At 39.4% G+C, this 18,721-nt stretch overlaps 3 protein-coding genes across 5 annotated transcripts; 2 read left to right on the forward strand and 1 right to left on the reverse strand.

The window, feature by feature from the left end:
* The first annotated feature begins 1,542 nt into the window (after positions 1-1,542).
* hyal3 (hyaluronidase 3) lies at positions 1,543-15,798 on the forward strand. Of its 2 annotated transcripts, none has more exons than XM_046872141.1 (4): positions 1,543-1,738; positions 12,401-13,314; positions 14,233-14,322; positions 14,464-15,798. In XM_046872141.1, exons 2-4 carry the CDS (start codon positions 12,412-12,414, stop codon positions 14,728-14,730), a joined length of 1,260 nt encoding a protein of 419 aa, XP_046728097.1. In that variant the 5' UTR covers positions 1,543-1,738; positions 12,401-12,411; the 3' UTR covers positions 14,731-15,798. The 2 variants fall into 2 exon arrangements, with proteins under 2 accessions (XP_046728097.1, XP_046728098.1); XM_046872142.1 differs by lacking the exon at positions 1,543-1,738 and adding an exon at positions 1,748-4,120.
* On the forward strand, positions 4,001-5,877 carry LOC124400262 (N-alpha-acetyltransferase 80). The gene is made up of 2 exons (XM_046871964.1): positions 4,001-4,050; positions 5,073-5,877. Exons 1-2 carry the CDS (start codon positions 4,001-4,003, stop codon positions 5,875-5,877), a joined length of 855 nt encoding a protein of 284 aa, XP_046727920.1.
* On the reverse strand, positions 15,679-18,147 carry si:dkey-20d21.12 (uncharacterized protein LOC556245 homolog). 2 transcript variants are annotated; one of them, XM_046872144.1, is made up of 4 exons: positions 17,872-18,147; positions 16,625-16,726; positions 16,312-16,524; positions 15,679-15,764 (listed from the first exon to the last, which is right to left on the reverse strand). In XM_046872144.1, the coding sequence occupies exons 1-4, from the start codon at positions 17,888-17,890 to the stop codon at positions 15,697-15,699; spliced, it is 402 nt and encodes a 133-aa protein (XP_046728100.1). In that variant the 5' UTR covers positions 17,891-18,147; the 3' UTR covers positions 15,679-15,696. The 2 variants fall into 2 exon arrangements, with proteins under 2 accessions (XP_046728100.1, XP_046728099.1); XM_046872143.1 differs by having other exon boundaries at positions 16,625-16,762; positions 17,872-18,146.
* Positions 18,148-18,721: the final 574 nt, after the last annotated feature.

An 18,721-nucleotide genomic window follows, 5' to 3' on the forward strand; every position in this document is an offset into this window, starting at 1 on the left:
ACTGCTGTTTTTGCACAGCATTGTGTTTATGTTTACTCTTGTTTATAGTCCCCTTATAGTCCTCTTTTGCACATTACTGTATTATCAGAGTATACAAGAGGTTTACTGGTCAGCACTATTTTGTGTTGTGTATTTGTCCCAAACTGTCTTGTGTTGTCTGTCTGCACTGTATTTTGTTTGCACTAGGATGCACACGATGCACTTTACGTGGCAATGACACTTACTTTAGTCCTTGGTCTGTGTTCTGTTATGTAGCTCTGTGTTGTGTGATGTAACACGTAGGAGGAAAGTTGTCTCATTTCACTGTGTACATCAGCAATATATAGTAGAAAGGACAATAAAAGCTTCTTGACGATTATTTTAAGCTTAGATTTCTGTAATATAATGAAGGGAGAAAGCGATTAAATAACCTTTTATTTTTATCAGCTTCTATTTATTATTAAGCCATTAGTCATTCATGCCTTACCTCAAATTACCCCTTTTTATTTTTATTGTATGATTTGTATCCCAGATATATATTATCAGTACACCCCCCCCCCAACTTCTCATACTGTATAGAACTAACATGTGCCCTCTTCTCTTTCCCTTTTCTCTCTTTTATCTTGTTAGTTGATGTTTTGCTTTTAGTTGTATTAATATGTAAATACTACATTTCTGATTCAATTTTGCTGTATTGTACTGACATAATTTATTTCCCTATAAAACAATTATGCTTTCATTATTACATTTTCTCGCTGGCTCAGTCATAATACAATGAGTTTTCTTAAGAAGTCGTCTCTCAACACTAGCATGACCTTTTTCACTTCCTAATGAACAACCTTTAACTTCAGCTGGTGAGAGCCCTGGTGTTCTCGGGGTAAGGCCAGAGATCTATAGCAGGCCACTAAAGATCTTCCACTCCAACCCATGTAAACCATATGTAAACCATGGTGCTTGCTTTATGCAAAGGCGCATTGTCATTATGTTTTAGTTCAAATGAAGGGAAAATTTAAAGTTACCACATCCAAGGACATTTTAAACAATTGTGGGTTTCCTACATCTTTGTGGTAACAGTTTGGGGAAGAACTCATATGGCTGGGAAATCAGATGTCGCAAATCTGTGAGTTTGGACATTTAGGGACATGTCTGCCTATTTTTGTTATTGTGAACCTGTGAAGGTAAAACTTGATTTCAATAAGCCTGCAGACCACTCAAGATCTTTCACTCCATTCCATGTAAACCATCTCATTAGGGGTTCACTTTAGGTACAAATGTAGGGAACATCTAATGTTACTTCTTCCAAGGACATTTTAAAAACTTGTGGGTCTCCTCTGTCTTTGTGGTAGCAGTTTGGGGAAGAACCCATATGGTTGGAAATATGGTTTTGTCCACATATTGTATTTGTGATTTTGGACGTTTAGAAAGCTTTATTCACTGTCTATTTTTTAACATGAAACCTGATTAAATAAGCCTGATTTTTTTTATTTGATTGGTCAGGAACTGCATTTATTTTGAAGCAGAAGTGAGGCCTCCGGTCCACCAGAAGGCGCTATAATACACGGTCCCTCTCCAATCAGCGTTCTTCTACACGTTTTTCTGGTTGTTAGAGCTCTGCCGGCCTGGGAAACTACCGGCATGAAGCTGATTTCTGTTATGTTGTTGTGTTGGGATTCATCTCGAGTCAGGATCGAGTTTCTTCAGAAAAGTGTGCTTGGGATCCAGTTGAGTGACCACTGACAGGAGGATAGAGACTAATCATGTGGGTAAACTGTGATCACATGAACATTAGCAGGAAGTAGAAGGAGAAATGCATAGTGGATTTGGAATCACTGACACTCACAGGGTAGATCACTTTCACATCCGGGCAACTTGCATTCAAACCGGAGAGTGAGATTTAAAAAACAACAACAACAACAACAACAAAAACGTTAAATCCGTTAATCGGTAGCTCTGCGATGAAGGGTATTACTTCAACATCACCACTAAGATTAAATCTAGACTAAATATTCAAGCTATCGAACTGGATTGCTGTCCTATTTTAATATATTATTATATTATGTTTTTCATTATAATAAACGCTCCTTATTGTGTTAACACGAGGCAACACCATATTAGGAAAAGTTCGTTTTACTCAAGCTTTTGTAAATATACAGCTCCCTCTGGTGGTCATTTAGTACAACTGCTGCCAGTTTATAAACAGTTTGAGCCAATGTTTGCACATCCTCCTTACATTTACGGCATTTGGCAGACGCCCTTATCCAGAGCTACTTACAATTAACTCATATATACAACATGAGGGTTAAGGGCCTTGCCCAAGGGCCCAGCAGTGACAGTTTGCTGGTGCTGGGATTTGAACTCATAACTTTCCAGTAGTTAAAATTCCAAAACTGAGACCACTGAGCTACCCCTTTCCCAGCTTCCTCCTCAAGTAGGTTGAGTCCTAGAAGTTTGGTAAATTGGTAGCATGAGGAATCCTTTGTATTTAAACCTCCTAAATGTGTTGCCGAACTAAAAAACAACATATTTGGTTTGTTGTGGTACTAGAACAAGTGTAACAATAAATGGGCATTCAGAGCCTCACTCGTAACTTTTTTAATAAAACCCTCAGGGGGCTTTTAACAATGGACACTGTCCCAAAGTAGCGTTATAAAATATGAATTTATATGTTAATGTGTCTAAGTTAAACCTTTACAAGTTTATCTCTAATAAACGAGCCTGTGGCGACAATGATTAAGAAAGAACTCTAAAATGCTTTGAGGAAGGAACCTTGAGAGGAACCAGACTCAAAAGGGAACCAATCTTCATCTGGGTGCCACCGAATGTCCAGTTTTTTAATTGCTGAGGTGTACTGTTCAGTGATGGGTGCTTAAATGTAGAACGGTTCATGTCAGTTGCAGTCCTAAGCAGGGTTTATATTATTTACAGTCCAAATCCAAACTCAGTTCTTGAGTAACTTCATGGATCTTTAAGCTGTTCATGTGGAACCATCCTCAGCTGCACTGTGTCTCCAGTTGAAGAGAACTGCATCCAGGGGTGGTAGGGTATTAGAATGAATCAGGCAGATTTGAAACAAAGGAGGGGGCCATGTTGCTGTTGACTGGTACCACAGGAACATGTTTAATTCGACAAACTCGAGAAACTTTGAATCGGAGATTCTCTCAAATCTGCACAATTTAGATATGACGCTATAAATGCATACAATTTGTATCAGTGAGTTGTGGTGTGGGGGTCTACATTTCTTCATTTTACCAGTCACAAGTTTATCACCTGCAGTTCGTCTCCATTCACTGTGTGATGCACAATTGGAACACCCCAATTGTACAAGTGTGCAGAGAGATTTTTTTAGTCAGCTTGCTTTGCAAGTATGAAAAAGCCTAACAAATGACATGTTAACAAAAATGATGTGGATAGTTTACACCAACAAGAGACGAACTACAATGAACTTGAGTAAAACGAGTGTAAGAATATAACAGCTTGTTTCCTAACATTACTAAATCAGGCCCCTCGAAATTTTATTAAGAAGAAATATTACCAGCAGGAACCTGTATAAACTATTATAATTAATCAATGCCTTCAAATCTGTTAGTTTTCCATAAGTCTGAGTGTTAATATGTACCACTGAACAACACAGTTGTGTCACCGCATTATTGCATGGACCCCACATGCCATGTAGATGAATACACTTTGTGGTATTTTGCAGGTCAGTTCAACCAAATGTTCAGCTAAAACATTTGACTTCGATTATTAGCTTAATAAAAAGCTTTTATAAGGTTTAATATCTCAGTGAGAACCATATAAACTCACTGTATATCTGACTGTAATTCGTTCTCACTTTTAATCATGTGCATGTCGGCTTTTCTGAGTACCGTCTTCTCACAATGTGACTTTTGTCTTACTGGAACTTTCTCTTGCCACCTTCTGTTTTTTTTTACCACTTAACACCATACTTCTGCTTAACCACTTAAATTTTTCAAACATAAAAATAGCCCGAGTTGAACTGATCTCATGTCAGCGAACAGAGATGCTTAGCACCGTGAGCTTTAATTTCCTGATTCTGATGCTGTCTTCTTGGTGTGAAAGTGGGTGTGTGTGTGTGGCTCAGTTTTGCCCTTCTGCTTTTGTTCTACACTCATCACTGAGGGTAAGTCTATAGGAATTTCATCTCTGTGTGCATGAAGATATGCTTATTTTTATAGTTTAGGGAAAGTTTGAGACTTAAAGCACATGCAGGGAATAGCGCCAAAACGAGGCGTGACATGAGATGCGTTGCGTTGTTGGATACTTAAAAAATGTAACACCGTAATTAAACGCGTTCACTTGTACAACTTAAAGTGGAAATCGAAGTTGTACACGTTTATTCTCCTGAAGTCTTGACTTGTCTGACATTCCAGATTATGTATGGCTTCTTTTATCAAAATGGTTTAAAGGCTATGGAAAGAAATATGTTGATGGGTTATACTTGAAATTCCAATATGAGACATTTAGGTAGGTCTTTAATACATTTAGAATTATAAAAAAAACTCCATAATATATATGTTTTTTTTACAAAATGATGTTATTGAATAAAAAGAGAAACATATACTTTATGGACTACACATTGTGTATGGCTGCAACTTTACTGTACTGAAGAACATGTCACATTTTCAAGTGTGTCGGTCATTTCTGTGGTCTGGGGGTGTCATTGTGTTTAAAGCAATTTTCAACCGTTTTGGAGGGAAAAACAAGGTTTCTTCACTGTCCCTCTGTGGTCATTATTTTCAGTGAAAAGGGGACACAACAAATTGCAAAGGTTCCAACAGTTTACAAAAAAAGAGAAGTGTATAGTGTATACATTGTACATGAAAGAGAATGTAAATGCAACCCTGCTGTGTTCTTGTCTTGAAGGTGTCAGAGCTTGCCTTGGTCTCAAGCATTGCATTAACATATTTCACTAAAAAACTTGCATTGCAAAACCGATCGCATGTTTCACTTTTCTGGTCCGTTTCTTGAGAAAGCAGCAAAAAGCATGTTGCAAAATGTGAAACCAAACCCCACAGTGTCTTTTAAAAGCTCTGAATCTCCGTGTTGACTCCTGCCCATGGCCGTGTGTGCAGGTGTGACGATGAGGTTAGCACTCCAGCTGTACGTATCGTCCCTCTCCACCATCGCTGGGACCTTTTGGAGGCATGTGCAGAACTTCTGAACACTCAATGGCAGCGCAGCATGGGCGCTCGGCTCCATTCACTTCGCCAGTCTAGTGACAGCTACCCAGCGTGTCTTGTCCTGCTGGAGGGTGAGGTGTTGATCGGTCATGCTCGGGTCTCACGAGTGCTAGGCAGCCGCAGTGCATTCGTGGAATCGGTGGTGGTGCGAGATGATCTGCGGGGCAAGGGCTATGGCCGGGTGCTGATGGAGGGAGTGGAGTGTTACGCCCAGGCCAGAGGATTCACCCGACTCTACCTGACCACTCACGATAAGCAGTACTTCTATGCCCACCTGGGCTACGTGCTCTCACAACCTGTGCAGAACGTGGGAACGCTGGCTTCCTTCATGCCAATGGAACTACTACATAAGATCTGCAGGACAGCTGAGAATGATGGGAAAGGACAGAGAATAAGGAAGCATAATATTGCAGCACTCAGCAATAACCTACCTCCATCGCCTTCTCCACCACCAGCACCACCTCCTCCACCAAACAAAGTCCCTCTCCTATCTCCATCTCATAGTTCCTCTCTTTCTGTGACTTCTTCAGCTACCCACCTTCCTCCTCCTCAATCTTGCTCATTTACTTCATCTGTTCCTCCACCTGCCCCAGCTCTTCCTTCTTCTTCATGGGCTCCTGTTAAACAGACTCTGGAACAGACACCATACACAGATCCTCGGGGACTGCCTGTCTTCTGGATGCACAAGAACATTTGATGTACACACACATCACCCACACAGTCACACCTCAGATCCTGTATATTAGATCCTGTCAGTTTAGATCTTTGGTTCGAGGACTGTTGTGTTACGCCTCAGGTAATTTCATCAGGATCGACATTATCACCATTAAACATGATCCGAATACTGAAACTGAATGTGCCTTAGTATATCATTATAGAATTGTAAATGTTTTAAAATGGATGAGTAGTTTATTGTACTCAGTTTCAAATAAAAGTGCAATAACTTTATTTTTGTTTGTCCTGTTCTGCATCAGTAATGACATTTAATTGGTAAATATTCACAGGCCACAAAACATGCTGTCTAATAGATATGTATACTACTGGCAGAGTCAATGCATATGGGCCAGTTACACAAACCAGATGCTAACTCATAACACAAATGTAAACTTGGGTACTTGAGAACCAGGTTGAAATCAAGTGCATCATACTGAATGATGTCCTCCAATGAACGACTTATTAGTCACTGTGGTGTACAATGTGTTAAAGCCACGTTTCACACCTAGCAGTTGACAGTAATGAACGCAGTACAGAAAATAATAACTATTTATGTACTGAGTTCCAGTCAAATTTACAACCACATATATTAATTAAATATCCGTGCTTATAATCACACGTTTATTGTATACACGGATATATCTATTGAAAGCTTCAAACCACATATAATTTACATATGTAGTTTGTTTTTCATCCTTCCAAAGGGCTCAAAAGTTCTCTCCTCAACTTCCTACATACAGTCAGACCCTGACATACGACCACTCGACTTACATTTCAAGAAAGAAAAAAAAAAATATATATATATATATATATATATATATATATATATATATATATATATATATATATATATATATATATACAGGGAGTGCAGAATTATTAGGCAAGTTGTATTTTTGAGGATTAATTTTATTTGAGGATTTAATTTGAACAACAACCATGTTCTCAATGAACACAAAAAACTCATTAATATCAAAGCTGAATATTTTTGGAAGTAGTTTTAGTTTTAGCTATTTTAGGGGATATCTGTGTGTGCAGGTGACTATTACTGTGCATAATTATTAGGCAACAACAAAAACAAATTCATACCCATTTCAATTATTTATTTTTACCAGTGAAACCAATATAACATCTCAACATTCACAAATATACATTTCTGACATTCAAAACCAAACAAAAACAAATCAGTGACCAATATAGCCACCTTTCTTTGCAAGGACACTCAAAAGCCTGCCATCCATGGATTCTGTCAGTGTTTTGATCTGTTCACCATCAACATTGCGTGCAGCAACCACAGCCTCCCAGACACTGTTCAGAGAGGTGTACTGTTTTCCCTCCTTGTAAATCGCACATTTGATGATGGACCACAGGTTCTCAATGGGGTTCAGATCAGGTGAACAAGGAGGCCATATCATTAGATTTTCTTCTTTTATACCCTTTCTTGCCAGCCACGCTGTGGAGTACTTGGGCGTGTGTGATGGAGCATTGTCCTGCATGAAAATCATGTTTTCTTGAAGGATGCAGACTTCTTCCTGTACCACTGCTTGAAGAAGGTGTCTTCCAGAAACTGGCAGTAGGACTGGGAGTTCAGCTTGACTCCATCCTCAACCCGAAAAGGCCCCACAAGCTCATCTTTGATGATACCAGCCCAAACCAGTACTCCACCTCCACCTTGCTGGCGTCTGAGTCGGACTGGAGCTCTCTGCCCTTTACCAATCCAGCCACGGGCCCATCCATCTGGCCCATCAAGACTCACTCTCATTTCATCAGTCCATAAAACCTTAGAAAAATCAGTCTTGAGATATTTCTTGGCCCAGTCTTGACGTTTCAGCTTGTGTGTCTTGTTCAGTGGTGGTCGACTTTCTGCCTTTCTTACCTTGGCCATGTCTCTGAGTATTGCACACCTTGTGCTTTTGGGCACTCAGTGATGTTGCAGCTCTGAAATATGGCCAAACTGGTGGCAAGTGGCATCTTGGCAGCTGCACGCTTGACTTTTCTCAGTTCACGGGCAGTTATTTTGCGCCTTGGTTTTCCACACGCTTCTTGCGACCCTGTTGACTATTTTGAATGAAACGCTTGATTGTTCGATGATCACGCTTCAGAAGCTTGGCTATTTTAAGACTGCTGCATCCCTCTGCAATATATCTCACTATTTTTGACTTTTCTGAGCCTGTCAAGTCCTTCTTTTGACCCATTTTGCCAAAGGAAAGGAAGTTGCCTAATAATTATGCACACCTGATATAGGGTGTTGATGTCATTAGACCACACCCCTTCTCATTACAGAGATGCACATCACCTAATATGCTTAATTGGTAGTAGGCTTTCCAGCCTATACAGCTTGGAGTAAGACAACATGCATAACGAGGATGATGTGGTCAAAATACTCATTTGCCTAATAATTCTGCACTCCCTGTATATATATATATATATACACACAGTGGAACCCGGTTATCTCGCCCTCGGTTAACTCGACAACACTATTAAGTCGACATTTTTGAAGTGGAACCGCCAAATTCTCGCTTTTTCTACGCATTTTTTATCGGTTATGTCGACTTTTTTTATGTCGCGGAACCCTGATATCTCGAGCACAAGGGGGGGGGGGAATAAGAAATTTTAACGTCAGTTATGTCAATCGGCACTGTGCAGCCGCAGAAGAACTCGCGCAAGTGGCGGAAAAATCAAACCTTACAGATACTACAGGTGTTTGTATTGTATACTGGTGAATCTCTGCTGTTAGTAAGTGCACATATGTATTTTTTTGTCAAATGTTATGTGATGAACGGGAGCGCGGCGCTCCCGGCTTCAACTCCTTACCGAGCACGGCTCTCTCGGTAAGGAGCGACGCGCGCGCGCTCGGTAAGGAGCACGGCTCTCTCGGTAAAAAGTTGAAGCCGGAGCTTCAGAGAAAGCGGCCGAGCACCTGCCACGCCCTTCGGCCGTTCACGTTTGAGACTTTTCTGTCCCTCGTTTTTGGTTTCGGGTTCGGTTTTGGATCTTCCGGGGTTTTTTTCCGGCTTCACGCCGTGCCGCCGGTCGGCTTTTTCGGACACTTTGCTTTGTGTGTTTGTGCGGATTACTTCAGCCTGATGGTCATAAGTTTTCAGACACTTAGTTATGTTTTTTTTTTTTTTTTTTCCCCACATGTGGACTAAATGTGAAACGGCACCGTGCAGCCGCTGTTTTTTTTTTGAGCGATCTGTGTGTTTATAATGTTGGAGAATATAATAAAGGTTTGTATGGAGAATGGATGGTGGTTTGTATTGTATACTGGTAAATCTCTGCTGTTAGTAGGTGCACTTATGCCTTTTGTTGTTAACAAACGTATGTACATTTTTATAGCATGCCTTCATCAAACAAATCGCAGCAACGCTGTTGTGTAAAACCCTCCAAAACACGCATGCACATTCTCATTTATTAACGCACATCATGTACATAAAGAAATTTCAAGCACGTTAATATATTGCCGCCATTTTGTTTTCGTTTATCTCGATCATCGGTTACCTCGATGCTTTTTGGCGACCCCCCAGGACATCGACATATCCGGGTTCCACTGTATATATATATATATATATATATATATATATATATATATATATACAGTGAGGAAAATAAGTATTTAAACACCCTGCTATTTTGCAAGTTCTCCCACTTAGAAATCATGGAGGGGTCTGAAATTGTCATCGTAGATGCATGTCCACTGTGAGAGACGACATCTAAAAAAAAAAAAATCCAGAAATCACAATGTATGATTTTTAAACTATTTATTTGTATGATACAGCTGCAAATAAGTATTTGAACACCTGTCTATCAGCTAGAATTCTGACCCTCAAAGACCTATTAGTCTGTCTTTAAAATGTCCACCTCCACTACATTTATTATCCTAAATTAGATGCACCTGTTTGAGGTCGTTAGCTGCATAAAGACACCTGTCCACCCCATACAATCAGTAAGAATCTAACTACTAACATGGCCAAGACCAAAGAGCTGTCCAAAGACACTAGAGACAAAATTGTACATGGAAAGGGCTACGGGGAAATTGCTTAGCAGCTTGGTGAAAAAAGGTCCACTGTTGGAGCAATCATTAGAAAATGGAAGAAGCTAAACATGACTGTCAATCTCCCTCAGACTGGGGCTCCATGCAAGATCTCACGTCGTGGGGTCTCCATGATACTAAGGAAGGTGAGAAATCAGCCCAGAACTACACGGAAGGAGCTGGTCAATGACCTGAAAAGAGCTGGGACCACCGTTTCCAAGGTTACTGTTGGTAATACACTAAGACGTCATGGTTTGAAATCATGCATGGCACAGAAGGTTCCCCTGCTTAAACCAGCACATGTCCAGGCACGTCTTAAGTTTGCCAATGACCATTTGGATGATCCAGAGGAGTCATGGGAGAAAGTCATGTGGTCAGATGAGACCAAAATAGAACTTTTGGGTCATAATTCAACTAAATGTGTTTGGAGGAAGAAGAATGATGAGTACCATCCCAAGAACACCATCCCTACTGTGAAGCATGGGGGTGGTAGCATCATGCTTTGGGGGTGTTTTTCTGCACATGGGACAGGGCGACTGCACTGTATTAAGGAGAGGATGACCGGGGCCATGTATTGCGAGATTTTGGGGAACAACCTCCTTCCCTCAGTTAGAGCATTGAAGATGGGTCGAGGCTGGGTCTTCCAACATGACAATGACCCGAAGCACACAGCCAGGATAACCAAGGAGTGGCTCTGTAAGAAGCATATCAAGGTTCTGGCGTGAGGACTTCTGGTACTGAAGAGAATTCATGGTACCTTGCACACGCTGAAGCTTCCCAGTACCTGCAGAAGCAAAACAGCCCCAAAGCATGATTGACCCCCCGCCATGCTTCACAGTAGGCAAGGTGTTCTTTTCTTCATAGGCCTTGTTCTTCCTCCTCCAAACATAGCGTTGATCCATGGGCCCAAACAGTTCTAATTTTGTTTCATCAGTCCACAGAACACTATCCCAAAACTTCTGTGGTTTGTCCACATGACTTTTGGCATACTGCAGTCGACTCTTCTTATTCTTTGGGGACAGCAAGGGGGTGCGCCTGGGAGTTCTGGCATGGAGGCCTTCATTACGCAGGGTGCGCCGTATTGTCTGAGCAGAAACTTCAGTACCCACATCTGACAAATCTTTCCTCAGTTCCTCAGCAGTCACACGGGGACTTTTCTCCACTCTACGCTTCAGGTAGCGCACAGCAGTCGAAGTCAGCATCTTCTTTCTGCCACGACCAGGTAGCGTTTCAACAGTGCCCTTTGCCTTGAATTTGCGAATGATGCTTCCTATGGTGTCTCTTGGTATGTTTAACATCTTTGCAATCTTCTTATAGCCATTGCCCTTCCTGTGAAGAGTAATCACCTGTTCTCTTGTCTTCCTGGACCATTCTCTTGACCTCACCATGTTTGTAACCACACCAGTAAATGTCTAGAAGGAGCTGAGTATCACAGTCATTTTAAAGCTGCCTAATTGGTGCTTATTAGGCTTTATTGCTGCTCCCTGATATCCACAGGTGTTTTCAATACCTGATTGAAAACACTTCATTGAACCTCTGTTCTTCAGAGTGGTAGTCTTTAAGGGGTTGAATAATTATGTCAATGAAGAATTCACAAAAGAAACATTTACTACTGTATTACAAAACTAATTGATGTCATTTTAGTTGCATATGGTTCTTTAAGAAGTCCTTGTAGGATTTCATTCTGAATACAATTACAAATGTACACTAAATTCTAAAACCATTTACAGCATTGGGGTTGAATAATTTTGAACACAACTGTGTATATATATATATATATATATATATATATATATATATATATATATATATATATATATATATATAATATAATTTTTAATTTACAAAAAAAATGTATGTGTTTACAGTGCCTCTTTATGTCTGCGTCGGAATGCATCATAGAGTAGGCACTCTTCTGAACTTACAAACTGATGGACTTACTTGATTTTTTCTGTCCCTATCTACGTCGTAAGTTGGGGTCTACCTATGTATAAAACACAGCTTGTGGGACTTTACCTCATTTCCATACACTGATCAGGCATAACATTATGACCACCTGCCTAATATTGTGTTGGTCCCACTTTTATGGGTTCACTACTGTTCCTTCCTTGGACCACTATTGATAGATATGGACCACTGTAGACCGGGAACATCTCAAAAGAGCTGCAGTTTTGGAGATGCTATGACACAGTCGTCTAGCCATCACAATCTGGCTCTTGTCAAACTTGGTGTACATTTATACAGTAAGTTTATACAGATTGGATACAGAGGAATTCTGCTCAGACACATTGTACCATTTTATAACCTTGTATAGCTTTTATTTATTAATAAAGATTTGACATGATTTGTATTGGACTTGTTTTTTTCTTCTGAGTTTCTAAAACTACAAAAATGATTTGCATAAATCATGTTATGTATTGTGTTGGTATTCATTTTAATTGGATGTGTAACTGAGCTGTGTCTGTGTCTACAGGAGGATCCATCATGTTTGGAGGGTTCTCTCTGCTGCTACCCATGCTGCTCACCCTAACCTTCCTTGTTTCAGACAGTGGCTCTGTAATCAGGAATCGGGGTTTCTCCGTGGTGTGGAACATGCCCACCTCGAAATGCAAGAATGTGTTTGATGTTTCCTTGCCCCTGAAGCAGTATGGCATCATACACAATGCAGAACAAAGATTCAGAGGTGAAAGCATAAGTCTGTTTTATGAACGCCGGCTTGGTTTGTATCCATACATCGACCGCGAGGGCTTCAGTGTGAATGGCGGGGTTCCTCAGAGGGGCGATCTTGAGAATCACCTTGAAATGTCGGAGGCACAGATACGTTCACTTATACAGAGAAGTTTCAGTGGGTTGGGTGTGGTGGACTGGGAGAAATGGCAGCCTCTCTGGGTTCGCAACTTCGGCATCCGACAGGCTTACAACGATCTGTCTAAGCAACTGGTACGTGAGAAACATCCAGACATGTCTGAGGAGGAAGTCACGTTGCTGGCAACGGCTGAGTTTGAGAAAGCAGCACAGGCGTTCATGGAGAAAACGCTGCAACTTGCAGTCAAGGCTCGGCCCAAGGGATTGTGGGGGTTTTATGGATACCCTGGCTGCTATAATGATCGTGGGGCAAAAGAGAGTGGGTACACAGGAAAGTGCAAATCTGGAACACAGGCACTAAATGACAAACTGGCATTTTTATGGCAGCAGTCCACTGCTCTTTACCCAAGTGTCTATGTGTGTCCTCGGCTAGCAGGACACCCGAACACCCGGCTTATGGTAAGACACCGTGTCCTCGAGGCGTTCCGAGTGGGAGCACAGCATGGAGGTGATGCCCCCCGACTTCCTGTTTTACCGTACGCTAGAGTGGCCTTTACAAAAACTCTGCACTTCTTAAACAAGGTATACACACAAACACACTGTTTTTGTAATTGCAGATCCCCATTCATGACATTTCTCATAGTTTTGATTCAGAGGAAATTATTTGCAATTCTGATGGCAGCGATTAAAGCTACAGAAGCTGTCTTGAAATATGAAATATACATTAACAGCCCCTCAGTTTAGTGTTTCATTTAAATCCATCCACTGAAAACAAATAGGACAAAGAGCAAAAGAACAAAAGCAGTGCTTATTGTGTTTCTAAAAAGCACAATTCGGTCTAAGATATCAAATTGTCCAAGTTGAAATTACTTTAATCAGTTGAAAGTAAAAGTAGACCCTTATAATGACTTCAGTCCTTGTGAGGATCCACATATCCACACAACAACCTCACCTTTGATACTTCTGAAGAAAGAAATTAGGACAACAACGTTTAAAGATCTAACTTTAATTAACTTTAATACACCTCACTCTGCCTTTAGATTTCAGAAGGTGCTGCGTATGCGTCATTTTTATATATATTTTTGTATCACCAGCACAGATTGGATTCCTATACCCAATGGTTTTTACAACAAATTTAATTAACAAATTTTGATGTCAACACAAACCAATAAAAAAGTTAGTGCTTTCTTTTACTTAATGCTCCCTGATCCTCATACTCCTTAAAATATTAGCTGACTTTAAAGACTTAACTTCTCCCACCTACACACATTCCTTGTGTAGTTAATAATTGTGATTTATTTTACATCCTCCTGTTAAGAACATGCTAGCAGGGCTCCAGTTTTCTTGTGATCAGAGGGTACCACTGAATTATGGATAATTATTATGTAAAGAATTATTTAAATAGTAAATTAAACTTTCCATAACTTTTCAAAAGAGGTTCCATGTTACACATGGTTGGATCAGAAGGTGTCTGCTTATACTATGTATGTTTTATTACAGACTGATCTAGAGAACACGCTTGGTGAGATTGCGTCTTTAGGTGCTGCTGGTGTGGTGTTGTGGGGTGAAATGGGTTTTGCCAAGTCTAAGGTCAGCATGTGTAATTATTCTGTTGTTGGTAATAACTATTACAAATTAACTATTTTATTAACTATAAAGTGTAAATATCTGTGCATTTGCATTTCATGTACTTTGGAGTAATTATTGTATCTCATTTCTCTCTCACTCTAGCACCAGTGTGATCTTCTCCGGCAATACATTCTCTCAGTCTTGGGTGTGTACGTGAACGATTTGCATCGGGGTGTTACACGTTGCAGTAAGAGCGCGTGCAGTGGTAACGGTCGCTGCGCGAGACGCAACCCTCATTCCGATCACATGATTTCCCTGCTCGACACTGGGGGTGAACATGGCCATGACCTAAGATCAAAATTCAAATGTCTGTGCTATGAAGGGTGGCGTGGAGAGCAGTGTGAGGAGAACATCGCGGATGTGAAGTGAAGCCAGTGCTAACACAACTTCCAGATCGTGTTTTAAATTCTGAAATTTTAAATAATCAGTTCCAGCACAAAGTAGTTTTTTGTTTTATAGGGGTTTTTTTTATTGTTTTATGCAAAATACACATATCTCATCAAAATAACACATGGTCCTTATGTACCTGTTATATGATTTGTACAGCTTTTTTATAAGCAGTCATATTCTTTGGCAAATCTCTCAAATCTCCAGATGTTAAGGTTAGCTGCAAAGCAGATTTTGGTGTTTTTTTAATCAGATCGATCACTGTAATACAAATGTGATTCTCCTTCTACTGTGTTCATTTATAGTGACACTCCTTAGAACAGAACTAAACTGCAAACTTTAAGTACAAATGCAAAAATGTGGTGGGTCAGTCTGTTATCAGGGTACAACATTGGACCACAAGATCCACTGAATTTTGAGGCTGCATTTGGTTGAGTCATGTTCCAGCTTTGCTGCCATTCTGATCATTGATCTACTAAAGAAGATAATTTGCAAATCCAGCTTTGTTTAATAGGTAAATAAAAGTAGAACAGAAGCTGTTTAAAGCACCTAATAAGTCTATATACTAAAACATAGCTGTAATCCACATGCCTGAATCTCAGTTTGCAAGCTACTGACTCCAAATGGTGCTCATAAATCTACTGGACTACATACTGACTGGTAATCTGTATCACATCCACAAACATACACACCATTATTACTTCATCATATTACTACATGATAAGACTCTGAATAATCATTATTCGTAGTCACATTATACGGCGTGTGTCTGCACTCTTAAAAGATTGCATGATTTTTCATCTTGACACACTTTTTGATTGACCTGGTACACTGTTTTACATACACAACAACATGTTTTAGATATCTGTACATGGTTTGTGCTGGGGGGTGAGTGTCTGATGTCCAGTGCTGTCAGGTTTCTGCAAAGTCCTGAAATATGGTGGACATTTATTTTGTTCTTTCTTGCCTTTCCCTCAGTTCCTCAACAAGTCTTTGTAGAGTTCTGTTCTGCTGGACTGAAGAAAATAAACACACACAGTAAAACTGAAAGGATTGTTTATGATTAATCTTATATGACCAGCACAAGATTGTGCACATATCTGGCATTATTTAGTATTTTACAATTCTGCAAACAACTGTAGAAAGTATTGCAGTAATATACGAACAAGATTATAACCATTGACCTACTAGGTAAAGAAGAATATAAGCTCTTTGACTGCTATTTAGGAAAATATATGAATATTTTGCTAATTCTTTTATTTAGAAATTATAAATAAAATGAATGCTACAACTGAATATAATATATTGGCAAATTAAGAAATTCTGAGATGAAATTGTGAATTTGTTTTGTCTTTTTTTTTACAAGTATCATGAAACACAAAAAATACAGATAAATTAAATGTTTAGAAAATGTTAAACAAAAAGGAAAAAGAACAAAAATAGCCAATTTTCTACTTTAAGCAAGAAGTCCTTTCTTCTGAAATCCTAATATAATCACTGAAAACAATCTGAGAATAGAAACACGATTACAAATAAGCTATATATAAAATAAGACTCTCTCACCTAAGAAGCTAAAGATGAGAATGACGATGAGGAGGATCAGCATTACAGCCACACAAATCAAACAGTAGCACCACTTGGAGGAAGTCCACATATCACTGAGTTGACTCAAATGAGATCTTCTTATTCGATACCCTGTTTGACAAACTATTGGCCTGTCAATCATCCTAAGGTTCCCGTTGATGGATGGAGGTTGTGGACGTGGAGGTCGGACACCTAAAAGAGAGACATTTGATATACAAAAATATATATATCCTTGTATTACTGTATGTGTAACCATGTAATTTAACCGTCGGACACCAATTTAAGCATGTACCTTTGCTGTGCTGTTCAGTGTGTGTGCGGTGAAGGTCACTGATGGAGTCCACAGAATGCAGTTCAATTTCAGTCATGTCTTTATCACTGATTGGAACAAATGCTGAGGAAGGAGATGGAGGAGACCTAATCGACACTCCTGCTCAAAAGATAAATGTTTAAGTATGTACTTTTATGTACTGTAAACCATTTACCCAAAGCCTCAGAAGTGAAGGGGTATTTGGTGGCTTGGGAAAACCCATCAGTTGCTGCAGCCAAAATGTATACAAATTTGGGTACCAAATGACCGCAACCCGGCCAGGGATGGTGTACGTTACATTTACAATACATTACGCTATTTGCAGATGCCCTTTTTCAGAGCGACTTACAATAATAACTTTTATACATTCGAGCAGTTGAGGGTTAAGGGCTCAATTTTGAGCTCCCTTCTGTTCAGAAAGTCTAATGTTTTGATCACTGAGCTACCACTTCCTGTTAACATACAGTAAGCTTTCTCCAAGACATGCAGTCAGTGACCAAAGTTATTGTAAATGTTGCTAAAACTTCATCTTAACTTTTGTTTTTTCCCAATATATAAAAATGTACACACACACCCACATATACACACACACAGTAATGCACTTAACCTCATCCTAAAATCTTATATTGCAAAAGATATACACAAACACACACACACACACACACACACACACACACACACACACACACACACACACACACACAGAGTTAGTAATGCACTTAAACTTAACCTCATCTTCTTATTTTATATTCAGCCAAATATTAAAACGTAGACTTGCGTGCACACACACACACACACACACACACACACACACACACACACACACACACACTCACACACGTAGAGCTAGTAATACATCTAAACATACCCTCATCTTAACATTTTATATTCCCCAAGATATATAAACACACACACACAGCTAGTAATGCAGATAATTAGTAATATACATACTCCGATTTTACAAACACTAAAATAATAGACCTGGAACACTTTTCATAGAAATGTTATTATTTGCAAAACTGGTCTGTCTCTTTAAATTAACTGACATTTCACATGATGCTTCTAGGACAGACATCCATGCATTCAGGAGCCATCATCTTATATTAGTAACAAAACTGAGAAAACCTCTTAACCTGTTATTTTTGAAGATGTAATCATTTCATATACCTTTTTTATTTTTTATTAAAACAACCTCACTGTTATCAGAAGCTTTATGAGCCAGATCTTACCTTGGGAGTGCATCCTCATCAAAAACAGTGAAGAAAGATCTGAACCAGTTTCTAATCCCAAATCACAAGCCTCACAAGCTCACCAGTATAATGGAAACGTCACATCACACTAAAATTCGATTACAATATAGCCGTATTAAAACTCCTCCAACTGTACAATGATTTGTTTTTTTACAACAGACTAATAGAAAGAGTTTACATTATAAAAGCGCCTGATCTGTTTCATGTTTTCCACTTATCACCCAAATAAGCAGACCGTGTGGGGCAGTCCAGCATTCCTGCACCTAAAATAGCCGCAGCAAAGCAGGAGGGCGTGTGGCGGGTATTAATAGATTCTGGGGCAAATGATGATAGTATAATAAACAAAAATAAATTACAACAAATATACAGGTTTCATAAGACTTTATGGATATTGTAATCTAAATTGAATTTTCATCTTGCTCTTCTGTATTGGCCTGAATTAAAAAAACAACCTACATTTAGGAACAAGTATTATCTTGTGTCTCTGTTTTATTTCAACATATATACTGTATATATGTATATGTATATATATATATATATATATATATATATATATATATATATATATATATATATATATATATATATATAATTGTATGAGGAAGTCAGGTATGTCAAAGAAGTATGTGAGGGTGGTGCAGGACATGTATGAGGACAGTGTGACAGCAGTGAAGTGTGCAGTAGGAACAACAGACTGTTTCAAGGTGAAGGTTGGGCTGCATCAAAGATCCCCTCTGAGCCCTTTCCTGTTTGCAGTGGTGATGGAAAGGTTGACAGACGAGGTCAGACAGGAGATTCCATGGACTATGATATTTGCGGATGATATTGT

The sequence above is a fragment of the Silurus meridionalis genome, chromosome 17 (genome assembly GCF_014805685.1).
Source record: "Silurus meridionalis isolate SWU-2019-XX chromosome 17, ASM1480568v1, whole genome shotgun sequence".
In the NCBI taxonomy this organism is placed as follows: domain Eukaryota; kingdom Metazoa; phylum Chordata; class Actinopteri; order Siluriformes; family Siluridae; genus Silurus; species Silurus meridionalis.

Excerpts from the sequence above, each read along its gene's own strand:
- hyal3 (XM_046872141.1), top strand. The coding sequence starts at position 12,412 with ATGTTTGGAGGGTTCTCTCTGCTGCTACCCATGCTGCTCACCCTAACC. Across the intron at positions 13,315-14,232 it reads CTCTGCACTTCTTAAACAAG|ACTGATCTAGAGAACACGCT; the intron begins GTATACACACAA and ends GTTTTATTACAG. Across the intron at positions 14,323-14,463 it reads TGGGTTTTGCCAAGTCTAAG|CACCAGTGTGATCTTCTCCG; the intron begins GTCAGCATGTGT and ends CTCTCACTCTAG.
- LOC124400262 (XM_046871964.1), top strand. The coding sequence starts at position 4,001 with ATGCTTAGCACCGTGAGCTTTAATTTCCTGATTCTGATGCTGTCTTCT. Across the intron at positions 4,051-5,072 it reads ATTCTGATGCTGTCTTCTTG|GTGTGACGATGAGGTTAGCA; the intron begins GTGTGAAAGTGG and ends CCGTGTGTGCAG.
- si:dkey-20d21.12 (XM_046872143.1), bottom strand. Across the intron at positions 16,525-16,624 it reads CACTGAACAGCACAGCAAAG|GTGTCCGACCTCCACGTCCA; the intron begins GTACATGCTTAA and ends TCTCTCTTTTAG. Across the intron at positions 15,765-16,311 it reads TCTCATCTTTAGCTTCTTAG|TCCAGCAGAACAGAACTCTA; the intron begins GTGAGAGAGTCT and ends TATTTTCTTCAG.